This window comes from Cajanus cajan, chromosome 7, assembly GCF_000230855.2.
Source record: "Cajanus cajan strain Asha chromosome 7, NIPB_CcT2T_4, whole genome shotgun sequence".
Taxonomy (NCBI): Eukaryota; Viridiplantae; Streptophyta; class Magnoliopsida; order Fabales; family Fabaceae; genus Cajanus; species Cajanus cajan.
Genome location: NC_138523.1, coordinates 45,640,745 through 45,652,691, shown reverse-complemented (window position 1 = coordinate 45,652,691; position 11,947 = coordinate 45,640,745). Strand labels below are relative to the sequence as shown.

Sequence of the window (11,947 nt, the reverse complement as noted above, 5' to 3'; positions counted from 1 at the left end):
TTGTTAATTTAATGAGCACACTTGTAATTTATTGAAAAATTTAAATCCCAATCCTGATTCTTTTTAATTCCAAGTTTCCAACATTTTATTAATTTAATGAGCACACTTGTAATTATTTTATCCATAGCCTCCATTTGGTGCCACAAAAGAGTGCAAGAGCCTGAAAATCAAAGAGATTATATTGTACAAGATTGTTTGGGACAACTAAAGTGTGCAAAAACAAAGGAAAGTGTAAATAAGTTGTAAACATTTTTTTCTTCCACACAAAATCAAAGGAAGGTGCAAAGAAGATCGGAACATAAAATAATAATAATAATTATTATTATTAAAATAATAAATATAATACCAATAAATTATTATTATTATTATAGCAATGTATAACTTTTATTTATTTTTAAAGTAAATAGTTTTAAATCTAACAAAAAAATATAATTATAATAATAATAATAATAATAGATGAATAAAATATTAATAGGTTAAAATTTTACTTTAGTATAAATTAATTAAAAATTTGTCTTATCTTCGCTTTTCTTCTACTTTCCTTCTTTTAATTTCTTATCTACTCCTCTTCTTTTATTTCTTTCCTCTCTTCTAAACATAAAGTTAGTGTACCACCCAAAGTTGAGATAATGTGCAGATGCATTACCAAATACATCAGATTGATTTCTGCTTATGACAAATGCAGTCCAATGGCAACAATCATGGACAGGAGTATCAAATTTATTTAACCTAAGGCTCATAACACTATTACTTTGGATTTTATGACTAAATATAAAATCGATAATCAGATGGAAGTTGCGATCGTGTCTTTTCAGAAGAAAAAAAATTGTACAACATTGTTCTGAGACAATTGTTCAATCTGTCCTGAACAAGATATAGTATATATTACATTCTCGAAAAGAAATTCTAGATACTTAAGGATAAAACTCTAACTGATAAGTTAAAATTAAATGCTAAAATCACACACAATACAGCAATACATTTGGTGTTTCAGAGACAAGTCTCGTATTACACAAATTTAACAATAAATTTACTATCCCAGAGACTACGGTCTCCTTATAAAGAGTATTCTCTGTCCACAGACTGATTAACTTCATACCCAATTTCACAACCTATCAAATTATATTTTCAAAATATAACTGCCAAAAGTTATTTTTTTACACCACTGTCATTATTGTCCCTGATTACCATCATTCCTACTCACTTGAGCAAACCACACACATTTTGACTGCACTCTTAATCAATTTATTGAGATAAAAAAAAATATCATGTCAAACACCACCTTCATAATTCAAAAAAAATAAAGTTGAAATAGCCATAACATCTAAGCGAATCAAAATATAAGTACGTAAAAAATGATGCTAGAAACCCCACATTTGAACATCCCCAACCGTAGATCTATAAAATATTCCCCCAGAGCAGGAAGCACATCAACTGCGTTCTTCCAAGCTATATCCTTCACACAATACAGTGAAAATTTACAGGAAAAAAACAAAATACATTTTAAAGCAGAACTTTGGTTCTGAAACTATCAAAAGTACTGTTCTCCTCCACCAAATTGAACAGCCGGATCAACCCTTACGGCCTTACTTGTCATCATTTATTCAACTGTCTTCATCAACCAGCTTGTAGACGCTGAAGTGGTTGACCCTGATCTTCCACTCTCCTTTAGCGGGATCATATGATACAAATTCAGCACCTTGGTCCTCGGCCTTTCTCTTGAGCATCTCCTTGTATTTCTCTATTTTTGGCCCTTCTGTATACTGATGTCCAGTTTTTTTGTCAAAACATTTTATGTTGAGCAGTGTAACCTCAGCAGGTTTATTCAGCCCTTGTCCAACAGGAGGTTTCTTTGAATCATCCATGTATACGATCACCTCCCGATTGTTAAACTGAATGAGGGCCTCAAGATCAAGCCCTCGTACATCTGTCTCACCCAAAAATCTGATACTTCCATAACCTTGCCTTCCAACCACAAAGTCCTTAACATGACTGCAGAATCCTGGTTCAGCTCTTTCCTTCGCTGCCAGTTCATGTATTCGAGGTAGTGTGTAGTAATCAGACCGCCGCAGTTTTGGCATTAGTGCCTCAACATCAGCTCCATGTTCATATACAATGGCAGCCTCACCAGCTCTGTGACCACTCAGTGTCTTGTACATGTCCGCCTTTTGTGGAGAATGATCTTCATTACTCCCATTGGATGCTTGCTTTATCGTTGTAGTCTGAGCTTGCTCCTTGACAAATCCATTTTCTACTGCACTCTCTGGAGATCATCAACAGAAATTATAGATCCAAAAATCGTGATGTTAAATTACAGAATATCAATAAACTAGAGCTATATTTTATAATTAAATCAAATACTAGACATTCATAAGGAGCACATACTCTCTCTATCTTTATCCTGTGAGCTGGTCCTATCAGGCGTTTCACATGCCTCTTTAGAGATATTTCCTGAACACGACAATTAAAAATAAATAAGGGCATGTTTGTCAGCACATTTTATGGTAAAGGCTATAACTTAAATAAAAATAAATCGTGATTGCACATATATATAACACACGTGTGCACACAATAATTTTTGAAATTACATCCAGCTACAGTTGCAGGATTTGTACGCTACACATCCAGAAGGTTTCAAAAACTATTTGAACTGGTACCCAATGTCCTAGAGCAGAAATAGATTATTTCCATCCTAGCAAACACTGGAACACAAATCTTTGAATGGCACATATTAGAACCAAATACCAAATGAATACTCTTACTAAAAGCCAAGTAGCAGTAATACAGAACAGTAATGCAATCAATAAAAAAAATATAGTACCATTCTCATTCACTGGGATGGATCTATCCTTAAAAGTTGATGCCTTCTCAAAAGCTTTTCCTGGCCACTGCTCCATGGGACAAATGATCAATGCCCTTGGATTTTCTCTAGGAATGAACAGAGCATCAGCCTTGGGTGTAGATGGAGTATCCTCATCATCACTAAAGAATGGAACCTGAAAGAACAGAGTATGTAAGACATACCATATTCAGATCCATGAAAGAAGAAGTTATTATAGTAACCTAGATTGATAAAAGAGCTACAAATACTCACCTTTGGACCATCATTCTTAGAATGATATCTCCTGACAGGAAGCCTGATTCGTCTTTGTGAGAGATGCCGAGATGTCAATAAAGATGATATTCTAACAGGAGCAGGTTTGTCTAGGGCCTGAATGAAATGTCATATTGAAACTCATTTGCTTTCATTAAAACTCAAACCACAAAAATTAAATAACTTCTGCCTGAGTTAAAGTACAAAAGCACCTAAAAACCAACAAAGTCAAAAGTTAAAAACAAGAAAGGGCATTTTACAGGCATGCTAGAGATTCCATATTGAATTGAAGGAGTGGTTCCAACTCGACCAATTGACATCTGAGGCAACGCAGGAAGTGTTCCAAATGGATTTGTATTCGGAACTGCTTGTACAGCCACAGAACTCTGGGTATTAGACCTGTCAATCAAACAATCCAAAATAGTGAAAAGAAAAACAAATACAATACCCAAATTCATTTAAAAAAAATGTCATTATATTCAAGAGAAATAAAATGGTACATTATATACACAAGTCTGAAAAGCAATGAAGCCTAGACACTCCAAAAATTTGAAAGTATCAGTGTCATACTAGGCTCCATTACCAATATACATGTCCTAGCTACATATCCAAGGACCATCCTCTAATTTATTGACTGATATGTTTGGGATACAGCTCTTATACTTTGAAAAAGATTAAAATTATACAACTCTATCTTTCCCTCTGTATTCTTAAGCTACAGTAAATCGACATTTGTATAGAGTCAATACTTCTGAATAGGACTAATGATGGTTTTGGAGACATTCTAACGAAGGATATGGCAAATATGTAAATTCTTGTTGCATGGTCATACGGGAGGGAATATATTTTGATGATTAAGGGTAATAGACAGAACGTAACTATGATTTTTGTTTTGATCACAAGCATATAGTTTTGATCACAAGCATGGTAGATGAATCGAAGGTTAAATTGTATATCAGAAAGCCTAGTTTCCGAATTGTGAATCAAATTGTAGTGTGAATAGTAAGATTCATGATCTATAATAAAACATAGCATAGACAATTAACAAAGACATTAAAACATATTCATGATCAATAATCTATGAGCATGGTATGTGTGAGTTTTGTTAAAATTTATTAAAATCAAATGTGTTTCAGATGTCCACCGTGAACAGAGACAAGTAAAAACTGCCTCGAGAGTGATCCAACCTGTTTTGGAGTGATCCATTTCAAGCAAGAACCGCATGATTCAGATACAGATCGTGATTCATGCAATTCTGGCATGATTCAAGTACAAAATCGACACGCAGCACAATTCACATTGTTTGCCATCTATATCGTATCAAATCTAATGACAATGATCACAAGTATTTTTCTGTAAATTATGATTATTGTCCATTTATATAGCCTAGTATTATATTAATGAGAAATAGTCAATATATCTTCATGTTGTGGATTTATGTCACAATAGTTAACAATAGATAGCGGCCAGGAGAGACCGCCCCAAAAAAACACTAGTGGGATGGCAGCTAATCTAGCTTTTTCAATATATATTTAATATTTTAATCATAGTAGTCAATCCCGGATAGCGGAGCGGAGCGGTCCACCCTAAAACTGGGATAGCGGGATGACGCGGAGCGGGATAACCGCTATTTTAATATTAATTTATATATATTAAATAATTAATAATATATATATAAAAGCTAAAAAAAACAAAAAATAATTCTAAATTCATGTATTAAACATTTTTAATAATTAAAAATTCATAGTGAAGTAAACAAAATAAAAAAAAATAAGAAAACAAAATATTTAAGGTCTTATATTAAATTTTTTATTACTTAAAATATTATCTGAATTAATAATAAAGAGAAGTTATTTTCAAAAAAAAATAGTGAAGTAAAAGGCCCTTAATCAAATTAAAAGATAAAATAAAACTTGGCCCATTTGGCCCATTTGGCCTAACCCTAATTATTTTTCCACCTTGAGACTCAAGCAGCCGTCACCGCTCCTCTTAGAAGAAGACAAGACTGTAGATGCTGGAGAAGACTGAGCCACCATCGGAGAAGACTGCGCCGCTGTCGGAGAAGACAACCGCTGTCGGAGAAGACAGCCGCTGTCGGAGAAGACAGCGCCGCTGTCGGAGAAGACAGCACCGCTGTCGGAGAAGACAGCACCGCTGTCGGAGAAGACAGCACCGCTGTCGGAGAAGACAGCACCGCTGTCGAAGAAGACAGACCGACGAAGATCCGCCGGAAAAAAAAGAGAAGTTTCGTCGCCTACTCGCGATCGCGCCGCCACGCGCCCCTGCTTTCGCGGCCGCTCCGACCGCTCCTTCAAAACGCTCCGCAACAAACTTTTTGAAGCGGCACGGAGCCGCTCCGCTCCGACGCGCCGCGATTGCGGCCGCGACAACCGCTATTGACTACTATGATTTTAATTTATTTCTACTTAATTACTTCCTTTATATCTATATATATAATCTATCTATATATATTTATATGTTAAATATTTGACTCTATTACTATATTATATAATTATGTATTAATATTTTCTTTATTGAAATATTATAACAGTATATGATTAATAATAAAAAAGACAGAAGAAGAAAAAACCTCAATTGTAGGACTGATTGAGGTGAAGAGTGGCCCAAATTGGGGTGAAGGCACCCTTCTCACCCCAAAAAAACCCTAGCCTCTTTCTAGTTTCTCCATTAGTCCATTACCCCGAAAAATAAAACCTACCCTTCAATAACTAAACACCTCCTTGCCCAATCATTTTATCTTTCCCAGTCAGAAGTTGCACAGTGATGGTACAGGTCACATACTGTCTGGCAACAGCACAAAGCAGCTGCAAAGCCTGAACATCACTGCAATTTCGGCAGCGACATGTGCCATGATGGCCAGGCGCAACACAACAGCCTTGAAGGAGTGGCAGCATGCTCCAATAAAACACTCCAGTATGATAGCGCCGCTATTGTGCATGATTGGATACTATGATTTATGTAAAGAGTTTTTTTTTTAATTCATGTTAACATATATAGATCATCATATTTTGAATATTTAAGAATTTCCTGTATGTGTCACATCATTATAATACTTGTGTCATATGAAGAGTGTGGGGGCTTCAGATGTCAAAAGACTCAAAACTCACATCCCCTTGGTCACCCCCAAAAGGTAAAAGCATTTTGAACTAAATGCAAGACTTCAAATAATTGTAACTTACTGAAGTCCAAAATTATTCTGACCAAATATGCCTGGAGTGCCACCAAAGCTGCTTGCACCAACTATTTAAGACCATACAATAAAAAAGTTAATTCAAAACATTAAGCCTTCAATCATTAAATGAAACAAAACAATTAGTAGTATAAACTTTAGATAATATATTGAACTAACCAGGTTGTGTCTGGCCAAAGTTGCTAAAGCCAAAGGCACCACTCGACTGAGCAGGTTGTGCAGGTTGGAAAGGTGTTGAAATTGATGGCTGCAGATATGAAGTCAAACAAAAAAGAGTCAAAATACTGTACAAACTTGAGCATTTATTTTCTCAACAGGGAAATCACTTCACACGCACAAGCAATGGAAACTTGAAAATAGACAAAGAGATTATTCAGCAAATTAACAAATAGAGATGCTAAGTTTAATCACAATTATCAACAAGTAAATTAGTTAATTTAAAGGATCTTTAATTTTGCTGTGTAAGTTAACACACCAATAATTCAAAGAAGGTGCAGTGTGCTCCTTGTAAAGAAAAATAAACAACACTCTACTAAATCTACAGGTTGATAAATGTGAAATATATTTGTATTTAGGTAATAGGCATGGGCGCATGGCAGATATGTAGTCCAATAGGTGGTAATTGTACAGCCATTGTTCAGTTTGCAACAGTTCATTTAATATTTTTAAACACTAGTTTACAGATGGTTTTACCCTTTTACTGATTTTCTTTTTTTAATGGAGCAAAAGGGAGTTGACAGGTCCATTTAACCAGTCCTGCCTAATAAGGTTTTTGTTGTTGCTGTTGTACTAATAATTTATATATGCAATATTTATAGAATACTGGATTAGTATAATGTTCAATAAGTGTGTAAAGTATAAAGCTCAAATATGACTCCAATTTATCTTGTCTCATAAACAATGACTTTAAAGAAAAAATAATAAAGATTTTGTACGAGAAAAACATTATCAAATTCAAATGAAACTACATACCGCTGTCTGACCAAAACCAGTCAGATTATTCGAAGTGAGCGATGCACTTGATGAGAAAATGCTTCCAACAAGCCCAGAAGAAGGTGAATTGAACAAGCTTGATTGACTAAAAGGTGTAGTCTGCCCAAAGGGGGAGGTATTCTGTCCAAAAGTAGAACCCGTCGGTGCAATTGTAGGAGCTGCAGAACTAAACAATTGGGATGACTGTGTGTTGCCAAAAATGCTCGTGCCAAATGGTGAAGATGAAGCCTGAGCAGGAGCAGTATTAAACAGGGACGTAGATTGACCAAAGCTGGGTGTTGACGCAGAGTTGGCTCCAAATGGAGATGGGGATGAGCCAAATATTGAAGGTGCTGCTGCTGATGTTGAAGAACCAAAAGCCGATGAACTGAAGGCAGGAGCAGCAGAAGTTCCAAATCCAGAAGAAAAAGGTGAACTCTTTGGTGCAAAGGGGTTAGAATTAGGTGTTGTCGTAGAGAAAGGATTGGCTGATGATTGACCAAACACCGGTGAAGGAGAAAAGGCATTTGTCTGTGTTGTAGATGAACTGAAGCCTGTCAAGCCAGTTGACTGAGCAGAGGGAAGTGGTCCACCTAAATTTGAATTATATATAACAGATTAAGTCAAGGTCATAACCACTGCAATGAAAACCAGCAGAATTAACAAATTATTAAAAATCATAAAAATAAATAAAACCTTTATCCCCCAATTGATAGTCCTCCCATCTTAGCTCCTCGTGGCTTTTATCTTTGTAAATAGGCATGGCAGAAATGGACTCCAATTTTGCAGTTTGTCCAGAGGTACCACTATCTGCTTCAGTTGTTGCTGTGTAATTAGCTACTCTACTTCCACCCCGTTGACCTCCAAAACCTGACTGCCCAATACCAGTATTTCCAAAAGTCGATGTCGGAGTTTGGGATCCTGCAAGTAAAAATACAAGAAAATCACTTTCAACTACATTTGCACAAGATACTAAAAATCCTTGTATCTTGAAAATAGGTATATAACATAGTCAAAATTCTGATCGTTCTTGATCTTACCAAAAGCAGAACTCTGACCTCCAAAGGGTGAGGCTGTACTTCCAAAAGGGCTGCTACTACCAAATGCAGAAGAAGACTGACCAAAAGCTTGAGCAGATCCAAAACTAAACGATGGGGTACTAGAGGCCCCAAAAGCAGGAGTACTAGAGGCCCCAAATGGAGAGCTTGAACTGCCAAATGCAGATGTACTTGATGAACCAAACATGGGGTTACTCGAAGCTCCAAATGCTCCCCCACCACCAAATACAGGAGAACTTGATACCCCAAATGCACTACCTGTGCTACCAAATGTAGGGCTAGAGGTCGAGCCAAAGGCAGGGGTGCTAGTAGCACCAAATGCAGGGGTGCTTGATGCACCAAAAGCAGGAGTGCTTGTTGCACCAAATGCAGGAGTGCTTGTTGCACCAAATGCAGGAGTGCTCGTAGCACCAAATGCTGGCTGAGATGAAGCACCAAAAGGTGTTGAGGAGCCAAATATGCTGCTTCCAAACGCTGGTTGTGATGGCTGGGTAGCACCAAATGGACTTGTTTGAGTAGTAGATCCAAAGCCTCCAAAAGCAGGCTTCTGACCAAAAACTGATGATCCTAGAAAGCAAAAGAATCGATTATCAGATTGAATTAGAAAACTGTTGGATAACATAATGAACAATGGAAGAAAGCAAGTCAAATGATACTAATGACCACCAATCCATTATAGATATAAAGAACTCGAGAATTCCATAAACTACCTGGTGTAAACCTCAATTGTTAAGCTGTGTAGTTTTTAAGAATTCTAAGGGAAATTAAACTAGTAATGAATAGGGACCACATGCAGCTAAAAGGAATGCCGCCCTTTCATAATATTCTTGTTCTTAAGGTTTCACATGGAATTTGCATTAACACTCAACAACAGTAAATTAAAAGTAAACAAAGCTTGCTCATTGTTTTAACAATCCACCATAAAAACAACCCTTCTTTACAAAAAAAGCATTAGCAAAATGACACAAAGAATCTCAAAATATTGTTTTATCCCATGAGGCAATACCTCTAGAGAAAGTATTTATATCTAAAAATGGGCATTTTGCTTCACTAAAATATTATGTGATATTTCACACCATTACCAATAAACTAGTTTCCAGAGGCTCATATGAAGACAATCTAATGGATAAACCAAAGAAACAACTAATAAATGAAATCCAAAAAGGACTCCAAGAGCACTTACCGCCAAATGATGACGATGAACTACCAAATGCAGGAGTTGAAGATGACCCAAAAGCAGGAACCGAACTACCAAAAGCTGGTGATGATGAAGCACCAAAAGCTGTATTGGAAGAAAATGGAGAAGACTGTTGCGCTGCGCCAAATACTCCTGTGGAAGTACCTCCAAACATGGAACTTCCCGTTTGCGAACCAAATGGAGATGTACTACCAAATGGCTTGGGGGCAAAAGGATTGCTACTTGAATTAGTCTGTCCAAAAACTGATTGAGAGCCAAAAGGGCTTGATGATGATGACTGCCCAAACGCTGTTGAAACAATCCCCATTTATCAATGATTTGTCAATGAAACCAACAAAACAAATAAACATCATCTTCATCCTTCATACACACACTTGAACAACAATAACAGCGGCAAAAACAACAAAGAATACTTCAATCATTCAACAAAGAGATGTGCGACTAACCTAACAACAAGCCACGAGGAAAATAAATCAACATACAGCATAATAGGACAGGAGGCAAAACTTACGGTTTGTTGACCCAAACATCCTTGCAACTTTCCAAACACAGTGGTAGCGTGTTGTCCCTCAACTGCAATCGGTATTGAAATACACATCAAATCATTAGCTTCTCTTTTTTCTTAATTTGTTTTCACAACTCCACAATACAACAAAAATAAAAACGCACGAGTAAAAAGCAGGTAGCGGTGAGATTCGAAGAATTATCACGGACATTACATCTCGTAAAATAAATCAATCAGACTAGGAGACGGTAGCGGTTGAAGATAATGAAAGTTGAATAGACGAAGAGGAAAATAGAAGAGAATGAAAAGCTTACAGTGAAATTGAAGACGGATCTTGGGTTCACGATTAGGACAAGAGAATGAAAAGAGAAAGTGTGTGAATACTCAATGGCTGAGCCGAGATGGGTTGGATTCAGCCACTGCGTTCTCTCTTTTCTCTTGCCTTCAAATCGAGCACACACTATCACATATGATACAAAAAAATTATAAATACAAGTCTATAGCGTAATATGTCCGTCTATAGTGGCAAAACGGGTCAACCCGCCCCGGCCCGTTAGTTCCGGGTTGGCCCGCCAAAAAACAAAAAAAAAATCCAAAATTAACCTGTGTTTAATCAGAAGTGACCGACGGAGACCGCACGAAACGCGGAGACAAGGTGCGGAGGAGGAGGCGGAATCGAAGAACCGCGGAGACGAAGACAGGTGCGAGACGATGTCACCGCGAAGAGAGGCTTAGGCAACAGCGACGGTGGCGTGCGGCGCGGCGGCCCGTGGTCTGCGATTGTGAGTCTGCGAGGCCGAGTGAGAAGACGATTCACGCACGAAGTCGAAAGAAACCCTACACGGAAGGAAAGCCTAAATGAAACTATATTTTATTTTATTTTATATTTTGTGGATTAACGGGTGTAACCGACCCGACCGGACCCGACCCGTGCTCAGCCAATAAGCTATATCCTATCAGAATTTTGAAGACTCATTATTCAATTAAAGCTTTTTTAGCTGTTTTTTTCTTAAATGGAGTAATTTTTTTTCCCCAAACTCCTATATTTAATAGTGTATTTTTTTCATCGTGAAAAAATATAGTTTTGTTGAGAGTAATGGTGAATGGAGAGAATATATTCTTTGTGTATTGCAAAGCAAAAGATGTGTTTAAATACAAAGCAATGAGCCTAGACCCATAAGATAAAAAACTATAAGATAAAAATATATCTAACACTCCCCCTCAAGCTGGTGTATATAGATCATATGCACCAAGCTTGTTACAAATATAATCAATCCTAGGACCCCGTAATGATTTGGTGAAGACATCTGTCAACTGATCAGTAGAGTTAACAAACTGAGTAGTAATGTCCCCAAATAAAATCTTCTCACGAATGAAGTGACAATCTATTTCAATGTGTTTGGTCCTCTCGTGAAATACTGGATTTGAGGCAATATGAAGGGCAGCTTGGTTATCACATATGAGAGTCATCTGTGTAACTTCGCCAAATCTCAGTTCTTTAAGCAACTGTTTGAGCCAAATGAGCTCACACATAGCAGAGGCATAGCACGGTATTCTGCTTCTGCACTAGATCTTGTCACTACATTCTGCTTCTTACTTTTCCAGGAAATCAAGTTATCACCGATAAAGACACAATAACTTGAGGTGGATCTCCTGTCAGAGGGAGAGCCTGCCCAATCTGCATCTGAGTATCCCACAACTTGGGTATGATTGTTGTAGCCATATAATAAACCTTTTCCTGGAGCACCTTTGATATACTTCAAAATGCGGATGACTGCATTCCAATGTCCTGCACATGGAGAATTGAGAAATTGACTCACCACACTAATCGCAAAAGAGATATCAGGACGAGTTACCGTGAGATAATTCAATTTCCCAACCAATCTTCTGTACCTCTCAGGATCTGAGA

The 11,947-nt window shown here is 37.1% G+C and overlaps 1 protein-coding gene across 2 annotated transcripts; it reads right to left on the bottom strand.

The window, feature by feature from the left end:
- Positions 1-1,266: 1,266 nt before the first annotated feature.
- Positions 1,267-10,892, bottom strand: LOC109807570 (nuclear pore complex protein NUP98A). Of its 2 annotated transcripts, XM_020370117.3 has the most exons (14): positions 10,642-10,892; positions 10,353-10,498; positions 10,045-10,106; positions 9,519-9,821; positions 8,318-8,902; positions 7,974-8,198; positions 7,278-7,870; positions 6,465-6,552; positions 6,295-6,355; positions 3,355-3,493; positions 3,095-3,211; positions 2,822-2,996; positions 2,386-2,451; positions 1,267-2,263 (listed from the first exon to the last, which is right to left on the bottom strand). In XM_020370117.3, the coding sequence occupies exons 3-14, from the start codon at positions 10,061-10,063 to the stop codon at positions 1,605-1,607; spliced, it is 3,030 nt and encodes a 1,009-aa protein (XP_020225706.2). In that variant the 5' UTR covers positions 10,064-10,106; positions 10,353-10,498; positions 10,642-10,892; the 3' UTR covers positions 1,267-1,604. The 2 variants fall into 2 exon arrangements, with proteins under 2 accessions (XP_020225706.2, XP_020225713.2); XM_020370124.3 differs by lacking the exon at positions 10,353-10,498.
- Between the last annotated feature and the right edge of the window lie 1,055 nt (positions 10,893-11,947).